The 20,749-nt window shown below is 44.5% G+C and overlaps 1 protein-coding gene across 1 annotated transcript in view; it reads left to right on the forward strand.

Moving 5' to 3' along the window:
- The first annotated feature begins 268 nt into the window (after positions 1–268).
- Positions 269–20,749, forward strand: part of LOC120995286 (protein argonaute-1) — a 101,871-nt gene continuing 81,390 nt past the window's right edge. The window contains exon 1 of the mRNA XM_040424386.1: positions 269–395. Coding sequence (XP_040280320.1) covers positions 371–395 — 25 coding nt within the window. The 5' untranslated portion in view covers positions 269–370. The remainder of the gene's footprint in view (positions 396–20,749) is intronic.

The following is a 20,749-nucleotide window of genomic DNA, read 5'->3' on the forward strand; positions in this document are numbered from 1 at the left end:
AAAAAAAGTTCCTGTGCAAGAGGCCTAAAGGAATGTTCTACACAGGAAACTCTCTTCTTCATTTCCAATGGCAACATAAAATATTTGTCCAGTTCCGGTTGTGTGAAGGGTCCGGCTGTCATTCAGCGCGTGAGTCCTAGCAGAAAATATAAATAGAACCTCTTGTGCGGACAGGTGGTTATCAATAAAGTTGTTTGCATGAAAAAAAAAAAGAAATGTCTGTGTTCTGCGATTGGCTGCTCGGCGGAGGCTCAGCTGCGCTTGCGTGGGCATACTGGAGGCTTAGGGAACAGAGGCAGCAGCTGCAGCAGAGCAGCCAGGGACCAGGCAATCTTGTACAGAAGGGCTGAGAGCAAGCTGGGTGGATGGGATGGAAGCTGGACCTTCTACACCAGGTGAGCAATCCCCGGGTCTCTGCTCACAGGAGAGGTAACCAGGGAAGTGCTGCAGTGTAAAGGAGGAGGGAGAAGAGTCTCTGCAACTAATGTTAATGGGGAGAACCCCCTAAAGAAATGCAAATTAGGAATGTGATGCCAAGAGGAGGGGGTGGGGGTAAACAATGGCATTAGAGGGGGATGTGAGGGGTCCTTGGGATTAGTCTGGGGAAGCAGGGGATTAGAACAGGTTGATTTCACAGGTGGGAACTTGCATGCATTACTTCTGATTAGTTTGTGTCAGCCTTGGCTGCAGAACAGGAGGAAGGATGGAAATGGGTCATTTGTAGTAGGACAGCTGATCAGCGCCCTCCTCACATCTTGTGGAGCCAGCAGCAGGTGCATGGGTCTGTGATGGAGAAGTTCTAGTAGTGGCAAGCTGAGCACACTCACTTCTTACTCTATCTATTATCTGCCTTCCTCTGTCTCTCTGCTTCATGTGGATATTTGATTTATTTAGTTAGTTTTTATGTTTTTCATATTTACTAAGCAGAGACTGGAACTAGGAAATGATGTCCTTTCTTGTTGGTATGTTGTAAAATTTTGGGTTACTTGTAGTCTAGCTTTGTCCAGTCTCCTGAGAATCGGCCAGTGATAGTAATGTGTGATGTATATGAGCTTTGTAGTTAGTGACCTATCCCTTTACCTTACAGTACACCTCACAAAGAGAACTGGCACCACAGCTGTGGACTCTTTTTACAAATGATAGGACCATGTGGCCACTTCTGCAGCATCTTGTCTTCATTTTGACTTCTAAGTTAAAAGTAGCCTGACAGCCCTTCAAAGCAGGGTGCCCAACCTTCTCTGGAGGGTACATTGGCAGGTTTCACCACTTCCATAGGTTGCAGTAAAACTCGAAAAGCTATTCCCATTTGAGATACTTGTGGCATAATGACAGTACATTGACACTGCTCGCCCTAAGGGCTCATGCACACAAACCTATTTTCTTTCCGTGTCCATACCGTTTTTTTGTTTTTGCCAACCGTTTGCGGAAGTTACTTTGTGTGCATTCCGTTTCCGTATGTCTGCATGTCCGTTCCTCCAAAAAAAAAATAGAACATGTCCTACTATTGTCTGGATAACGGAGAAGGATAGGACTGTTCTATTAGGGGCCAGCTGTTCCGTTCTGCAAAATACGGAATGCACACGGATCCGTGTTTTTCGGATCGCAAAATACATATGGTCGTGTGCATGAGCCCTAATGGTGCCAGCCGCAGAGTGCCCCCATAACTTTTCTAGCCAGTAATGTAACTCCATTATTGGTAGGTATGTCTTTCTGAACTATTGGGAGACAGACAAGCATGTCTATGTCCTGACGGTAGGTCGCCACACAGAATGACATTGTGGGTCACGTGGCCATAGGGCTGCAGGTGGTGCATTTTTGCTTTAAAGGGTTTCTCGATGATGATGTAAATGTGACTGAAATAACTCTGTGCAGATAGTGCTGTGTTCACATCTGCGTTGTAACTTCCATTTATAACGTAAGATGTCACGGTGCTGCACTATTCTAGCTGACAGAAACCTTGCCACGATGTAGAAGTGAATAGAGCATTACACAATTCACCATATGTATGTAGACTGAGTGTATGGCAGCCAAAGTCCAGCTTTTGTTTTAATGTATTACTTAATAGGGGTTGTCCATCCAACGATAAAAAAAAAAAAAGTATAAAATATGTCATACTCACCTTACCGATTTACACACAGGAAATGATGGCTCAGACGATCTCTTGAGTAGTGGGAGATCAAGAAGAGGAGTACGGCAGAGTTCACACTTAAGTTATTTGATCAGTTATTGTGAGCAAAAACCAGTAGTGACGCCTCCGCAGAGATCAGGAGTAATGGAAAGACGTACGCCTGTTCTGTGTTTTTGGCTCCTAATAACTGAACAAATCACTGAAGTGTGAACCAGGCCTACCTTTCTGATCTTTTTTTTCTTTTCTTCCCCTTAAACCAAATCTTATTCGTCCATACAACTCTGTTAATAAAGGGAAATCTTGATACATGAAGTCCTTACGTATATGTTTTCGAAATTGTTCTTAAAGGGGTTGTCTCACTTCAGCAAGTGACATTTATCAGGCAGAGAAAGTTAATACAAGGCACTTACTAATGTATTGTTGTTGTCCATATTGCTTCCTTTGCTGGCTGGATGAATTTTTCCATCACATTATACACTGCTCATTTCCATGGTTATGACTAGAGATGAGCGAATTGAGATCTGAAGTCAGTTTGTACAAAAACTTTGAAATGCTGTTTTTGTACAGCATTAAAATGTATTGGCTCCGTGGAGGAAAACGTCGTCTTGCCTAAAGTTGTGCGAGACTTCAGTAAATAACTCTGCATTTCTATCTGCTTATTTAAAAACATTTTAAAATAGGAATCTGAAGTGGACTTTGGTACCGAGGCACCAGCCAGTATCGAACCCGACTTCAGATTCCTATTTAAAAATATTTTTAAATAAGAAGATATGAATACCATTGTAATTCACCGAGGCAAAGTTTTCCTCCGCAGAGCCAATACATTTTAATGTGGTACAGAAACAGCATTTTGAATGAATCAACTTTGGATCTATGATCATAAGCTGGATTCGCTTAAGCCTAGTTACGACCACCCTGCAATCCAGCAGTGGTGGTCATGCTTGCACACTATAGGAAAAAGCACTGGCTTGTCTGGTGTCTGGGACCGTGGGAGCACGCATAGGCATAGCTTCCATCTCAGCCACCTCATATCTGCGCTGCAGCGGTGACCATAATCCTGAAAACGAGCAGTGTATAATGTGATGGAAAAATGAATCCAGCCAGCAAAGAAAGCAATATGGAGAATAACAATACATTAGTAAGTGCCTTGTATTAACTTTTTCTACATGATAATTGCCGTTTGCTGAAGTGAGACAACACCATTGATAGAAATTAGGCTACTTTCACACTGGCGTTTTGAATTCCGTTTGAGAGATCCGTTTCAGGGATGTCACAAACGGTTCAAAACGGATCAGTTCAGCCCCAATGCATTCTGAATGGATAAGGATCCGTTCAGAATGCATCAGTTTGGCTCCGTTGCGCCTCCATTCCTCTCTGGATGCGGACACCAAAACGCTGCAGCGTTTTGGTGTCCGCCTGACGATGCGGAGCCAAACGGATCCGTCCTGACTTACAATGTAAGTCAATGGGGACGGATCCGTTTTCACTGACACAATATGGTGCAGTTGAAAACGGATCCGTCCCCCATTGACTTTCAATGTAAGTCAGGACGAATCCGTTTTGATTTACACTTTTTTTTAAAAAGAATAATGCAAACGGATCCGTTATGAACGGATACAAGTGTTTGCATTATAGGTGCGGATCCGTCTGTGCAGATACAAGACGGATCCGCACCTAACGCAGGTGTGAAAGTAGCCTTAGATTTTTCTGATTATAGCAAGAAAAGACATGTATAGTGATGTGCATAAAGAATATTTGCACCAGTTGGAATTATTTTGCGTGCATGCTGCCTGGTGTCGCAGTGCTAGTATCGGATCTCTGGTTGGATCGAGGGTGAATTGTCTTGTATATAGTGAGCTATAGGGAAAGTGACTGCGCAGGGCAGGCTATTTTTGTACTGACTAACCTCATGGCCCACCCCATCACCCTGCAGCTGCTTTTCCCAAGATAAGTGCTCAATCCCCAATACTCGGGCACTGAATTTTAACAGGAGAAGCCTCATATATCAAAACTGTCACAGAAAAAAAAACGTCTTGCTGAAAGCAGCCGGTCACACTTCAATTTTTATTTTCGAATATCTATTGGTGTAATGACTGAAAATACATGGAAAGTACAAGACATGCTTGCAAATATTTTAACAATTTTTTACTAAATATTTGGGAACCCCATTTATATTATAGAGGCCACAAGTATGAAATAAAATGTCACGTATTTAAAGAAAACTTTAAGGGTTAACTAGATAATTGGAGCCTGGCATATCTAGCCTGCTACCAAGCGAACGGTGTTGACACAGACCTCTCCAGGGAGGTTGGGTTTAGGCCAAATGCCTCTATTTATTACCGAGGAGCAGAATTTGGTAGGTGCACGCCGTGAAATGCTTAGAGAACTTGATAAGCTCAGCAAAATCTTCACCTTTAGGCCTCATGCACACGACTGTTGTGTGCATCTGCGTCCGTTCCGTCATTTTTCACAGTTTAGCGGAGGTCCCATTCATTTCTATGGAGCTGTGAAAAAAACTGATAGTCCTCCGTTTTTTCTCCGCGTCCGTGATCCGTGATCCCAGTCTGTCAAAAAAATATAACTTGTCCTATTCTTGTCAGTGGAAAACGGAGGACGGACCCATTCAAGTCAATGGGTCCGTCAAAAAAAACGGATGCACAACTGGTATGTCATCTGTGTCCGCGTCCGTTTTTTTCTAAAAGACCTTGGTGCAATAAAATTACACTTTTCATTAACCTTCCTTTTTTTCCCCCCTGTTAGACAAAAAAAAAAAAAAGAAGACACAAGGAAATACAACTGAAGCAAAATCGGACACGGACCACTGAAGCCAAATCACTGACAGTGAAAAAACACTGTCGCGTGCATGAGGCCTTAGTGGCTCATACAGCAGGGATTATTATCCTGTGTTCAGAATGTAGCAGTGTAGTTCACAATGGCACAGGGTAAGAAAAAAAGCTCATACATCTCAATATTGGGTACTATAGTCTTAATGATGTAATTAGCCTGAGTCAAGAATTTTGGCACAAAGTGTCTCTGATTTATCAAGTGTCATACACTGATTAGAGGGGAATTAAATCTGATGACGTCTCCTCAGGATTGGAGATCAATATCGGGTCATTGGGGTTCCATCTCCCAGCACCCTTGCCATTCAGATGCGAGAGGGGCTGTGGAGCTCAGGCAACCTATGGGTTTCTGCTGAGGTCTCGCATTTTGCATTCTACAGGGCCACCTACGGCTTTACTGGGGCAAATCTGAGTGCGGACATCCACTGCGGTTAACAGTGGTTTCCGTGCCAAAGGGAGATATGGAAATCCGCCACGTCAGAAGAAACGGCACTGCTTTTTCCTATTGATATCAATGACTGGTAGATCCCATGTGATATCTGGAACGGAATCCATGCACAAAATTCCCCATGTGAATGAGCCCTAATAGAACCACTATGCATCCTAGCTTTCTCAATTGCATCCAGCGATCACGTGATCTCCAGGTGTCTACAGGAGAGTAGATCTGCTTGGTCTGAACAGACCTGGATTATCTCTATATGTGTAAAAAAGGTGGCTGTTTTTCCCCATAAATGGGGCTCCTTTGGATGCCCAAGTTACAGTGCAAAAGTGTAAAATAAAACTAAATAAAAAAGTGAAAATGTCGTGTCAGTTAAAAAAAACTCACAAAAAATATTTCAGTAGGCTAAGGGTACTTTCACACTAGCGTTTTTCTTTTCTGCCACTGAGTTCCGTCCTAGGAGCTCAATACCGGAAAAGAACTGATCAGTTTAATCCTAATGCATTCTGATTGGAGAGTAATCCATTCAGGATGCATCAGTTCAGTCTTTTTGACTGTTCAGGACGGAGATAATACCGCAGCATGCTACGGTTTTATCTCTTGCCAAAAAAACTGAAGACTTGCCTGAATACATTCCCCATAGGAATGTATTAATGCCGGATTTAAACGGATCCGTTTGTCCGTATGACAGACGGATCCAGATTGCTGGATCTGGCAGCCAGTTCCGGCGACAGAACTGCTTGCCGGATCACTCTGCCGCAAGTGTGAAAGTAGCCTTACTAATCTCATACATTTTGCTTTCTGCACCTGTCTTGATATCCCCTGCGCTGCCGGAGGATGCACCCTAATTTATGACAAGTTTTAGAAAAAAATGACCCTTTTGGCCCAGAATATTTTTGAAAATAGACATAAATCAATAGCCAAGGGCTATACCAATTCTGTATTATAACCTTAATTTTTTTTCTTTTAAAATATACACAAAACAAAGTGATATATTTGTATATATCTCTGTGTATCTTTTTTCAAAAGCATAAAGTGATAATAAAAAAATTCAAAAAAACATTAGTGTTTTGTTGTTCTCTATTTTTAAAATCATCTGTTTATTTCAGTGATGATGGTATTTAGGTCTAGATCTATATTAGAGCGGTAGTTGTGTTATCTTTCACACACTACCGCAATAATGAGGGAATTGTCTTTTTAATATATAACTTGTTTATCCACAAAAGCAGCTACTTTACCTGCCCTTTTCAGTATTGATTAAAGGGCTTCTGTCACCCCACTAAACAGTTTTTATTTTTTTTGGTTAGTTATAATCCCTATACTGCGATTTTTTTTTTTTCATACATACTGTAATTAATCATTTCAGTTCAGTAGATTATGTTAAATACGTATTTTTTAAATATGCAAATTACATTGCTACCAGCAAGTAGGGCGGTTACTTGCTGGTAGCAGCCGCATCCTCCTATCCTAAAGACGCCCCCTCTGCATGTTGATTGACAGGGCCAACGGACGGGATCGTCCTCTGGCTGGTCCTGTCTGCTATCAAGATCTCGCGCCTGCGCCGTAACGGTATCCAGTCGGCGCAGGCGCATTGAGAGGAGGACGCTCGCTCGGCGCCTCCATCCTCAATGCGCCTGCGCCGATGATGTCATCAAGTACACCCGGAAGAGATTTATTATTAATAATCGTTGGTGGTATAGTGTTAATAACTGTCATTTTTATAAAATTATTTATTCCCATTTCGTTGGTGGTTTTTGTGGCAGCATGCTTATTACGTACATACTTACCTGATTCGAGCATCCAGCGACGTCACCAGACTCTCCGCCTCCTTCCAGCGATACCGGCATCTTCTCTTCTGGGTGTACTTGATGACGTCATCGGCGTAGGCGCATTGAGGATGGAGCGGCCGAGTGAGCGTCCTCCTCTCAGTGCGCCTGTGACGACTGAATACCGTTACGGCGCAGGCGCGAGATCTTGATAGCAGACAGGACCAGCCAGAGGACGATCCCCTCCGTTGGCCCTGTCAATCAACATGCGGAGGGGGCGTCTTTAGGATAGGAGGATGCGGCTGCTACCAGCAAGTAGCCGCCCTACTTGCTGGTAGCAAGGTAATTAGCATATTTAAAAAATACGTTTTTAACATAATCTACTGAACCGAAATGATTAATTACAGTATGTATGAAAAAATCGCAGTATAGGGATTATAACTAGCCCAAAAAAACCAAAAAACTGTTTAGTGGGGTGACAGAAGCCCTTTAAAGGGTTTCTATCACTTCATATCACATATTTAGGTGTCAGACACTAGCGATCCGCTAGTGTCTGCTCTAACAAACCATCCTAATATAATAGGTTTTGGGGCAGCCGTTTTGCTAAAATAACAACTTATATCTATATGCTAATGAGCCTCTAGGTGCTATGGGGGCGTCATTAGCACCTAGAGGCTCCGTCTACCTTCATAAACTGCCGCCGCCCAGCGCGTCCCTCCAGCCCGCCCATCTCCTGCTGAATGCGATTCTCTCCGTGCGCGTCTCTGTTCTGCGCATGAGCAGTGAATGTCTGACCGCTTCCCTGCTCAGACATCTCCACTGCGCCTGCGCCGATGACATCATAGTGCTGTCTGACACCTAAATATGTGATATGAAGTGATAGAAACCCTTTAAACCCTCTGCTTATTTACTGAGTGTACTAGAAAGCTGTAAACATCAGTTGCTCTCTATTGGCAACATTGTTTATTATTATATGAGATAGTTTGCCACATTATTAATCTCACTTAATACAGCATACATTTTAACTATCTAAGGCCTCTTTCACACTTGCGTTGTCCGGATCCGGCGTGTACTCCACTTGCCGGAATTACACTCCGGATCCGGAAAAACGCAAGTGTACTGAAAGCATTTGAAGACGGAACCGTCTTCCAAATGCGTTCAGTGTTACTATGGCACCCAGGACGCTATTAAAGTCCTGGTTGCCATAGTAGGAGCGGGGAGCGGGGGAGCGGTATACTTACAGTCCGTGCGGCTCCCCGGGCGCTCCAGAATGACGTCAGAGCGCCCCATGCGCATGGATGACGTGATCCATGTGATCACATGATCCATGAGCTTGGGGCGCCCTGACGTCACTCTGGAGCGCCCCGGGAGCCGCACGGACGGTAAGTACACTGCTCCCCCGCTCCCCGCTACACTTTACCATGGCTGCCAGGACTTTAGCGTCCCGGCAGCCATGGTAACCACTCTGAAAAAGCTAAATGTCGGATGCGGCAATGCGCCGAAACGACGTTTAGCTTAAGGCCGGATCCGGATCAATGCCTTTCAATGGGCATTAATTCCGGATCCGGCCTTGCGGCAAGTGTTCCGGATTTTTGGCCGGAGCAAAAAGCGCAGCATGCTGCGGTATTTTCTCCGGCCAAAAAATGTTCCGTTCCGGAACTGAAGACATCCTGATGCATCCTGAACGGATTTCTCTCCATTCAGAATGCATTAGGATAATCCTGATCAGGATTCTTCCGGCATAGAGCCCCGACGACGGAACTCTATGCCGGAACACAACAACGCAGGTGTGAAAGAGCCCTAAGGCTACTTTCACACTACCGTTCAGAGCTGGTCCGTCTGATGTCTGCTCAGACGGATCCGCTCATATAATGCAGACTTGGGATCCGTTCAGAACGGATCCGTCTGCATTATATTGTAGAAAAATTTCTAAGTGTAAAAGTAGCTTCAGACGGATCCGTCCAGACTTTACATTGAAAGTCAATGGGGGACTGATCCGTTTGAAGATTGAGCCATGTTGTGTCATCTTCAAACGGATCCATCCCCATTGACTTGCATTGTGGGTCATGACCATCTTGCTCCGCATCCCAGGACATAAAGCAAACCGCGCCATGCTGCGGTTTTCTCTCCGGTATGAGAACGGAACAGAATGCCTTTTGGAGCATTCCGTTCTGTTCTGTTACGTTTTGTCCCCATTGACAATGAATGGGGACAAAACTGAAGCGTTTTTTTTCCGATATTGAGACCCTATGACTGATCTCAATACTGGAAAATATTAACGCTAGTGTGAAAGTAGCCTTAGTTGCTATCCAACAAAAGCGCTAATGTGAAAGTAGCCTTAGATAGTTAAAATGTATGCTGTATCAAGTGAGATTAATAATGTGGCAAACTATCTCATATAATAATAAACAATGTTGCCAATAGAGAGAAACTGATGTTTACAGCTTTCTAGTACACTCAGTAAATAAGCAGAGGGTTTAATCAATACTGAAAAGGGGAGGTAAAGTAGCTGCTTTTGTGGATAAACAAGTAATGGTTTCCTGCTCTATTTGAGCTGGTTTTTCTCAGACTGTCTATTCCCTAAGGCTCAGTTCACACCTGAGCGTTCTGAAAGGAGCGCTCTGTATGCGCGATTGTACGGGTGTTTACAAGCGCGCATACAGAGACAAGCGTACACACAGTGTCGCGCGTTCCCGAAAGTCTATGTACGGGAACGCGCGACAAGCGCCCAAAAAAAACGCTCCTGTACTTGTTTGAGCGTCGGGCGTTTTACAGCGCGATCGTACGCGCTGTAAAACGCCCAGGTGAGAACCATTCCCATAGGGAAGCATTGGTTTCTCCTTGTTGAGCGTTTTACAGCGCGTAGGAACGCGCTGTAAAACGCTCAGGTGTGAACTGAGCCTAAGGCCTAGTTCACACGAACGTGTGTGATCCGAGGCCGTATTTGCAATACACGGCAACAGTTCCGTGTGCATTCTGCATCACGGATGCGGACCTATTCACTTCAATGGGTCCGCAAATCCGGAATTGCGGAACGGCCGCACGGAACGGGACCCCTCGGAAGCACTATGGAGTGCTTCCGTGGGGTTGCGTCCCGTACTTCCGTTCCGCAAGATAGAACATGTCCTATCTTTTTGCGTAATGGGCGGATCGCGGACACATTAAAGTGAATGGGTCCGCGATCCGATGCGGCTGACCTACGGCCGGCGATCGTGCATTGCGGCCCGCAATTTGCGGCCCGCAGCACGGGCACGGGTGAACTCGGCCGAAATATCCTACATCTCAGTTCTCAATTCCTTTGTCTATCTCCTTATTTTTTAGAATCGGTTAGTACAGGGGGACGCCTCCAGTTCGTGTGGCATCTTTAGGGGTTAGGAGCTTCTAAAAATAAAATATGTAGAGAGAAAAAAGAAAATAAAGAATTAGGCTAAAAACAGGATTGGTATAGCCCTTGGCTATTGATTTATGCCTAATTTATGACAAGGCGCAAACGTAGTCATAAATTAGGGGTGCATCCTAACCAGAAATCGATGGCAGCGATTTCTGGCTTTATTTATGCAAGTTTTCTGAAGATAAATTTATCACTGCTGCTGGCCACACCCCCCTTTTTGAAAAGTTGCAATAATGGCAAAAAAGGAGAGATGCGACTTATTTTTTTTTAAATAAAAGTCGCTCCTGCAAATTTGTAGCACTACTTTTCAGGCATAAACTGAATGATAAAACCCCCTCTGTCCATTGTGTAGCAGCCATGCCAGTGTACTGCAGCTCAGCTACCTTACAAGTAAATGGGGGTAGCACTGCAGTAAGTTTTGGCGATGAAACTGCCCCCGACCAGCTGATCGGAGGGCTGTTGGACCCCTGCCAATCTAATATTGATAGCATATCCTCAGGAAGGAGCTATGAGGCACTGCACACAGTACGTTTTTTATTTATTAATTATTATTATTATTTATAATATTTATTGCATAAGTATTTAAATTTGGTGACTAAAAATGTTACATGGCTACTACATTTTTCAGTTTAGGAGCCACTGGCTTATAGGTCTTTTCTTTAGTTTGTAGCACTGCATAACACTAGTTTATTGCAGATTTGAAGCAAACATTGCAAGTTTTTAGGAACTCCCTCACTTTTTTAAAATCTGACCTCTCTGTAGTAAAAGATTAAAAAGTGACAGCGTAGCAGCAGTATACTTTCTGACGCATTTAATTAGATATGAGCCTAATGCCAGTTCCCAAGGGTGTACATACTATCAGGCAGTCAAATTGGCTGCTATGGGACACATGGAGAGCAGGTCTATCCACTCCAAATTGCAAACGGTGGGGATGGGAAATGGGCGCTGGACCCTTGTTTCCTTTGTGGATAAATCTGACCTCAATAATAATTGACCTCAATTTGATCACTGCTGAGCGGTCCCCATTTGCACCATAGTTTCATTTAAGGTGAATTCTGCCACATTTGGAGTCAGGAAGGACATTTGAATGATTGAACAAGTAGCTGTTTTTCCAGCCAGTGCTACTCCGAATTGAATGTTCATCACATTAGAGGTTTTCCGGTTTCAAGTACAAACCGGACAACAAATGGGATCCCTCTGTAAGAAACAACTGCGCGTTACTTACCTGACAGACCCCCCTCTGGTTATGCTGTTATGTCAACTACACATGACTGCTGTAGCCATTCACTGGTTTCAGTGGTATATTGACGAGGCCAGTGATAGACTGCAGCGGTCATGTGTTGCCGATGTCACATGATCACTGCAGCTGGGTAAACAAAGAGCGATGTGTTTTTAATTAATTAATTAATTAATTTATTTATTTTTAGAAATTTACGGAATATTGCTTGGATATGTCATCACTTTCTGATTAGTAGTAGTCTTGAGCGCGAATATTCGAATCGTGATTTTTTTTTTTTTTATCGCGAATATATTAAATAGCCGATTTTCGCAATCAAGAAAATGACTGGGAATCACGAATTTGCGAATTTATGGCGAATATTCGGCCAAAAAGTCGCGAAATATTGCGAATTCGAATATTGCCTATGCCGCTCATCACTAATTAGTAGGTGTGTGATTGCTACAGTTAATCCAAAGAAAATAAAAATCTCTTTAAGTGACAGAGACCTAACTCACCATAATACCAGTAAGGGCTCATGCGGTCCGCAAAGAATACGGATGACGTCCGTGTGCATTCCGTATTTTTCAGAAGGGAACAGCTAGCCCCTAATAGAACAGTCCTATTCTTGTCCATTATGTGGACATGTTCTATTTCTTTGCAGAACGGACATACGGAAAAGAAATGCACACAAAGTAACTACCGTTATCTTTTATTTTTTTGCGAACCCATTTAAATGAATGGTTCTGCATACGGTCCGCAAAAAAAATGGAACGGACATGGAAAGGTTATAAGTTTGTGTGCATGAGCCCTAACTGTGTATATTGTGTACAAGGAAAACATCTAATCCCTACTTAAAGTAGTTATCCAAGACTAAACTTTAACAGACCCCCGCGGCTGGATCTGCGGGGGGAAGGGCATATTTACCTGGTCCCTACTGCTGGATTCCGGCTGTATTGTTCCATGGCCTCCAATGCAGTTCCCGGGAATCAATATCCTATTGACAGGCATTACGTGCCTATGAGGTAGGTCACTGGATCACGTACTGAACGAGTGACAGGTCACCGCTAGGGGTGAGCGAACTTGTGTTTTCAAGTTTGGCCTACAAGGTTTGGGTTATCTAATAATTCCGTTATGAATTCCGCGGTAGCGGAATCCATAATGGAATTTTTTGATAACCCGAACCATGTACACCAACTCAAAAACACAAGTTCGCTCAACACTAGTCACCGATGCAGTGGTCTTGTGACACCTGTCAACAAGATGTTTATTCCCAGACATCCAGGACCTCCTGAGGCGGCTATGGAGCGATGCACCTGTAATCCAGCGGCGATGACCAAGGACGTATGAACCCCACCGCTGGTAGAGCCACTCTGAAGAGGTCTGTTAAAAAAGTGTAGTCTAGGTTAACCCCTTTAAAACTATCCACCCTTTCCCAAATCCTATGGGAGCATCTTCCATAACTTTCTGGCTAGCAGATTGCAGAAATGCTCTCCAAGTATGTGACAAATATGCACTTAAATAGCTTGAGTCTGCTAGAACAGGAGATGCAACTCCAGAGCACATATTCTTTTGGCTCATAGAAGGGGGCCTCGAGTGGGGGACCGCCTTCTTTGATCTCAATGTCCGCTAATGTGGAGTACAAACAGGCATTGTCCTCATGAGACAGCCGCTTTTAATGAATGTAACTTTTGAGGTGACACACAAAGAAAGAAAAATCCACCATGCGTCATTTTCAATTCTATTTGTCGCCGATCTAAAATAATTATGTATACACTATCAAAGTGCAAAAAGAACACCTGGAAAATTAAAGGGAGTTGTGATATCAGGCTGCCTGTTACAAGGGTTATCCAGCTTTTAGATATTGATGACCTATCCCCCTGTTACCCATATCAGATTGAGTGGGGTGTTGAAACTGTTTGTGGCAGTCGCCGGCGCTGGAAACAGAACAGTGGATGGATTTGGAAGAAAAAGGGTCAGTTTACTGTGTAGTTGCTGTGCCAGCATATTGCAGCTCAGCGCCCATTCAGGTAGGTCATGAATATCTCAAAGCTTGACAACCCCTTTAAAGGGAATCTGACACCATGTAGCTTGCTATGAAACCGTCTTACATGCCAGATGCAAGCTTTTCAATACATTTTAATAGTGTTGGTCATATCAGTGGCCCCATTGTGGAAAAATTAGGCCTTTTATTTGATACTGATAAGCTTCTGGGTGCAATGAGGGCGGTGCCTTTGCACCTCGCTGCACTCGAGGCTCCGCTCCTTTTCCTTCCAGGCTGCACCCCCAAGACTTTTACTGACAGGGCCAGGCAGTCAAGCTGTACTCATGCCTGGCCCTTAGTTCTCACATTTGCTCGCTCACTTCACTGTTTGGCACAGGTGCAGTACTGAATCTATCATTTAGAGAGCTTCTATACTGTACCGCGCCGAACAATGAAGCAAACGAGCAATCACGAGACTATGGGCCCAGGCATGAGTACGTCTTCACTTCTTGACCCTGTCAGTGAAAGTGGTGGGGGTGAAGTAAAAAAGGAGCGGAGCCCCGGGTGTAGCAAGATGCAACGTCATTGTCCTTGTTGCACCCAGGGGCTAATTAGCATCAAATAAATGGCCTATTTTCTCCACAATGGAGCCACCGATGGAATACACTTTACACCCTGTTTTAACCTGCCATAAAAATCCTCTGAACTTGTAATGCTCAAACACACTGGCGCAAATTTATCTATGTGATAAGTGTAATTCATTTACTGAAGATTTCTGGTTCCTGTGTGGACTCGTTACCTCTGCTGTGTGTGAAGGGGTCCACTTCTCATTGAGGCAGATGCACCGTCGGAGAAGGAGGTTTGCTTAGCTATTGAAATATTCCAGTCGCTGACCCCCTTCACACACAGTAGAGATCAAGTTTTAGACAAGAGGGGGCCCACATTTTGAAGTAGATCAAGTTTTAGACAAGAGGGGGCCCACATTTTGAAGTAATGTGCTAAAAACACAGTCCGATGTCTGACACCCCCGACGATCAGCTGTTTGAGGAGACAGCACGTGCTATTCACTGCTGTTGTCCCATAGACCTACAGCAGCAGAGCAGGAAGAGAGACGGCACGTGCACACAGCGCATGCCGTCTCCTTAAACAGCTGATCATCGAGAGTGCCGGGTGTCAGACCCCCGCCGATCTAATTATGATGACCTATCCTAAGAATAGGTCATCAATATGAAAAAACCCGGAGAACCTCTTGAAGCTACCCCCAATACTGTGCCTGTTGTGCTCCCCCCCCCCCCCCATGTCCACAAATACTATACTATACACCCAGACTGCCCTCATTAGTAATGGTGCCCCCAATAGTGATAATACTCCCCAAGATAGCCCCCATTAGTAGCAATGCCCTCCATATTGCGTCAAATAATAACGCCCCTACAGTACTCTAGTAGTAATAATATAACCATAATGCTCCCAGTGGCTCTAATGTCCCCCTGTATTGCCCCCCACTAGTTCCAATATATAATGCTTCCCCCCATAGTGCCAGTATATATATAATGTTTCACCGTAGTGCCAGTATGTATATAATGCTCCTCCATTCCTCCCCAGTAGTGCCAAGTATATATAATGATCTCCTTCCTCCTATCCCTGGTGCCCCCAACAGTGTGGACATTTAAAAAAAAAAACACCTCCCTCCCGTCCCCCCGCCGCTGTCTGCGATGCAGACCACAGTTTTATCTGTGGCTTGTGTTGCTGCATCCTGATCCATGTGGTCCTAATGACATCACCACTCCTGCTCCGGGTCTCACGTGATGACATCATCATGCGAGACCCAGAGCAGGAGGTTGCAGTGATGTCATTTCGGCTTCTTGCTCTGTTCTAATGCCTGACAGGCTTGAGACCTGGCGGCCTGAGGCTTGTGAAGTTGGACCGCCATATGTGCACCCCCCTTTATGGGTAGAGAAGTGGCACCCTAGGGGGATGACTACCCTCCCCTAGCCATCCTCCCGGCCCTAATTCAGAGCACATTACTGCAGGAGGTATAACAGGAGAGGACTATAACTCCCAGCATGTCTAAGCCATTATTATTTGATATCAGAGCACATTACAGGGGGACGTATATGAGGATGCAACTACAACTCCCAGCATGTCCAAGCCGTTATTATGTAATATCAGAGTACATTACAAGAGAAGGTATAAGAGAAGACTACAACTCCCAGCATGTCCAAGCAATTATGTAATATCAGAGTACATTATAAGAGGAGGTATACAACTCCCAGCATATCCAGGGAGTTGTAATGTACCCTGATATTATATAATAATGGCCTGGACATGCTGAGAGTTGTAGTCCTCTCCTCTTATACCTCCTCGCGTAATGTACTCTGATATTACATAACAAGCTGGACATGCTGGAGTTGTAGTCCTCTCCTCATACCTGATTAACTGCCTGAGAAGGACGCTTAAAATGATACATTTATTATATAGATATTAAAATATAGTGGCTACCTGCCAACAGTTCAGTTCAGGCTAGGTGCTATAGGGTAGTGGATTGTTAGCATAAATATCCAACCACTAGCCCCATTGTCACCAATGAGTAAAACAAACTGTGTGCGGTGCTGGAAGTGTTAGGCCCCTTTCACACAGGCGAGAGTTCCGTGTGGGTGCAATGCGTGAGGTGAACGCATTGCACCCGCACTGAATCCGGACCCTTTCACTTCAATGGGGCTATGTACATGAGCGGTGATTTTCACACACCACTGGTGCGTTGCGTGAAAATTGCAGCTCTCTATATTGTGCGTTTTTAAAGCAACGCAGGCCTCATAGAAGTGAATGGGGCTGTGTGAAAATCGCAAGCAAGTGAGGATACGGTGCGATTTTCACGCATGGTTGCTAGGAGACGATCAGGATGGGGACCCAGTCTTTATTATTTTCCCTTATAACATGGTTATAACGGAAAATAATAGCATTTTTAATACAGAATGCTTAGTAAAATAGTGATGGAGGGGTTAAAAAATAAAAAACAATTAATAAACTCACCTTAATCCACTTGAACACTCAGCCTGGCGTGTCTTTTTTTCATTTTTGATGAAAAGGACCTGTGGTGACGTCACTGCGCTCATCACATGGTCCATCACCATGGTGATAGACCATGTGATGAGTGTAGTGACATCATCAAAGGTCCTTTAGCCAGGTCCTGAAGAAAGTAGAAAGAAGAGGAGATCCGCTACGCGATCAAGTGGATGAGGTGAGTTAAATTTGTTTATTATTTTTAACCCCTCAATGGACATTTTACTAAGCATTCTGTATTAAAAATGCTATTATTTTCCATTATAACCATGTTATAAGGGAAAATAATAAAATCTACAGAACACCTAACCCAAACCCGAACTTCTGTGAAGAAGTCCGGGTCTGAGTACCAAACATGCCGATTTTTCTCACGCGCGTGCAAAACTCGCGTGGAAAAATTGTGCATTTTCCCGCTACGCACCTGCATCTTGTCCAGCCCTCACACGCGACGCCCGTGTGAAAGAGGCCTTACTGTTTCCTTCACAGATTCACCACACACACATTCAGATACAGTGTTCACTTAATGTGTATCTGGTTACTCCACAGGTCATTCAGAGCTAACGGCAATGTATTCTGACAAGAAGGGGGTTTGATTGGTCTGATATGCAATTGTAGCCACCGATCATGCCCCAATATTGTTGTCTAGCTCAATGACCTGAGTATAGTAAATGATCCCTGCCTAATGTAGCATCTACTCGACGCGTTTCTGTGCTACCCTAAGGCTGGGTTCACACTTGAGCGTTTTACAGCGCGTTCAAACGCGCTGTAAAACGCTCAACACATGAAAACCAATGCTTCCCTATGGCCCTGGTTCTCACTTGAGCGTTTTACAGCGCTGAAAAACGCGCTGTAAAACGCCCTACGCTCAAACAAGTACTTGAGCTTCTTTGGGGCGTTTTGACGCGCGTTTGTGGCCATAGGACATTGCAGTCAATCACACAAACGCGCGTCAAACGCGCGTTTACTATTGCAAAAAACGCTCGTCAAAAACGCGTGTCAAAAACGCGCGTTAAACGCGCATATCAAAGACGCTCAGGTCTGAACCTAGCCTAATGGGGAAGCCTTTCATCAGGAGCAGAGTATATCATCTCCCAGCTACAGGTCGCCCATACATTTAGCATTTCCTGCAGCCTGGGAGGAACAGGGAATCGTGCTGCACGCTGGAGACGCCACACGTGCAGCACCGAGTGACACAGGCTCCGGCTCTGAGATGGCCGTAGCGCAGCCGCCGATAGCGCTCCTTACATCGGTGGGCCACGCCCACTAGGCGGAGCTACAGGCGGCCTGGACAAGCTGCGAGGTATGGTAAGACCTCCCCCTAATGCCGCCCATCGAACAAGCACAGCGCTTAAAGTGGGCTATACAGTTAACTGGCATAACTAGCTATCAAGTAACACAGGAAAGATTAATCCAAATTAATAGCTGAAAGCAATCTTCAAAGGTAGGGATCTCGGGAGAGAATGTATGGATCAAGGACAATAGACTATGGATGGGCAATTTACTGACATTAAGTTAGTGACTGAAGAGTCTGACCGCATCACGATCAGGGTGAGACATCAGTCAGATCAAAAAGCTGATAAAGTGAGGTAATTCCATATGCTAAAAATTGCGTGGAAAGGTATTATGATGAGGTATATAAACTGACCACTCACTAAAGTGTAGCGACAGACTTACAATAATTAGATAAAACACGCATATGAAATAAAGTTGTTGAGGCCGCTTGGTTTTAACGTTTGTAGTGTGAAAGTCCATTGTGCTTCTTTACGCAACAGTAAATTATCCACATCACCCCCTCTAGAGGAGCCCCTCACATGCTCGATACCCTGAAACGTGATGCAGTTCCTTTCTCCCAGGTGACATTCCTTGACATGTTGTGCAATTGGTGTATCATTCTGTTTAGTGATATCCGAGAGATGTTCTCCTATACGCCTCTAAAACTCTCTTGGTTTTGCGCACGTATTGTTTACGGCAAGTGCATGTGGCCACATATACAGTTGATGAAAGGACCTGATCTTGTAAATGCGGCATGTTGCAGCGCATTTTACAGCATCCCCTTTTTTTTATCGCTTTGCATGCTATGCAATTGCCGCATTTAAAGGTGCCCAAAGGTTTGGCGTATAACCAAGTAGATTGAAGTGGAGGATTGTGCAGACTGTGTACCAGCTCGTCCCTCAAATTACATCCTCTTTTGTAGGTTATCAGGGGAAGGTCTCCCACCAGGTGACCTATCACTGGATCAGTTTTTAGGAGTCCCCAGTGTTCATGCAGTAGGTCCCGGATTTCCCTATGTGCCACATCGTAGGTCCCTATGATCCGTACCGTACCGTCGCTTGCATCTCAGTTTTTGGGAAGAACGAGAACGTCCCTGTTGCTAACTGACGCGTGTGTATACGCCTCAGTAAGACATGACCTGGGGTATCCTCTTTGAGAGAATCTTTGTTGCAAATCACCAGCAGCCCGTTTGAAGTCCACCCACTCGGTTGCGCCTAGCTCTTAAGTATTGGCCTTTTGGTATGCCATGTTTGAGCCTGCTGGGATGCGCACTTTCCCATCTGAGTAGGTTATTAGTGGCCGTGGGTTGGCAGTACATTTTAGTGGTGATTTTTCTCGATTTATCAATAATAGACAAATCCAGGAATGTCAAATGGGTACCATCAATGTCACTAGTAAAAAACAGGCCAAGATCATTATTGTTCAGCTGTGATACAAATTCCTGAAAGGCCAAGCACGTGCCCTCTTGTAATGTACTCTGATATTCCATAACAGGAGGTATAAGATGAGAGGACTACAACTCCCAGCATTTCCCTGGCATTTACATTGAATACATACTTCACATGCATGGCTGGTCTTCTTCTTCATTACTTTACTGCACTGCTGAGCTCTGCCTCCTGTTCTGGTCACATGATGGTGAGGTCATCACAGGTCCTTCATCCCCTCTTCTCTGCTGAGCTCCGCCTCCTGCATCTGACATTATGGCAGGTCCTGTCAGCACTAGGGTAATGATTTCTCTTATATGTGAGGCAGGAGTCCGTACACTGCATTGTAAAGTGCAGCTGTTCAGCTGTCCACCCGTTTGCTTCCTCAGACGTTCAGCTGAACAGCAGCACTGAAGCAGGGGGCCCCTTAGACAATTGCCCCTCCCTAACGCCGGCCCTGCCCACACAGGAAATGTTCTCCTAACCTCAACACAAACAGGAAGTGGAGCCGCTAGGAGCTGAGGACTGGCACTATCTACGGGTTGTTGAATGATGTATATGCGCCTTCTCTTCTGTTTTAAATGGATAGACTTTTTCCCAGCTGGACAACCCATTTAATGCATATGCAAATTAACCTGAGATGAGTCCTGTATGTGAGATGAGTCAGGGACAGGACTCATCTCAGGTTAATTTGCATATGTATCAAATAGTTTTTTTTTTTACACAATAAAAGCACACAGAGCTATGGGGACTGGGTATTGCGGATGTGCTAGCGGCCATCTAGCAACCCATGTCTTCAGCTCTATACACAAAATCCCGGTGACAGGTTCCCTTTAACTCTTAAGTGTTGCGAAGTTATTTGTCTTTCTCATCATGGATTTATATCAATTCTAGCTTCTTGACCTGAGAGATGCCTTTGAACTAAGGGCAGCAGAGGTCATCTCTTTTTCTAACTAGCATTATAATAGCACTATAGATTTCAAAGGGTTTGTTGTCTGGCATTGTGCTTGTTTTATGGCTATACACAGATCGGCCATAACACTAAAACCACTGTCCTAATATTGTGTAGGGTTTCCATTCCTCCAAAACTGTTCAGACCAGTCAAGGCATGGACTCCACAAGACCTCTGAAGTTGTTTATTTAGCATCAAGACATTAGCAGATTCTTTCAGTCCTGCAAGGTGGGCCCTCCATGGATCTGAACTGTTTTTCTTGCACACCCCCAGA

The sequence above is a fragment of the Bufo bufo genome, chromosome 3 (genome assembly GCF_905171765.1).
Source record: "Bufo bufo chromosome 3, aBufBuf1.1, whole genome shotgun sequence".
Taxonomy (NCBI): domain Eukaryota; kingdom Metazoa; phylum Chordata; class Amphibia; order Anura; family Bufonidae; genus Bufo; species Bufo bufo.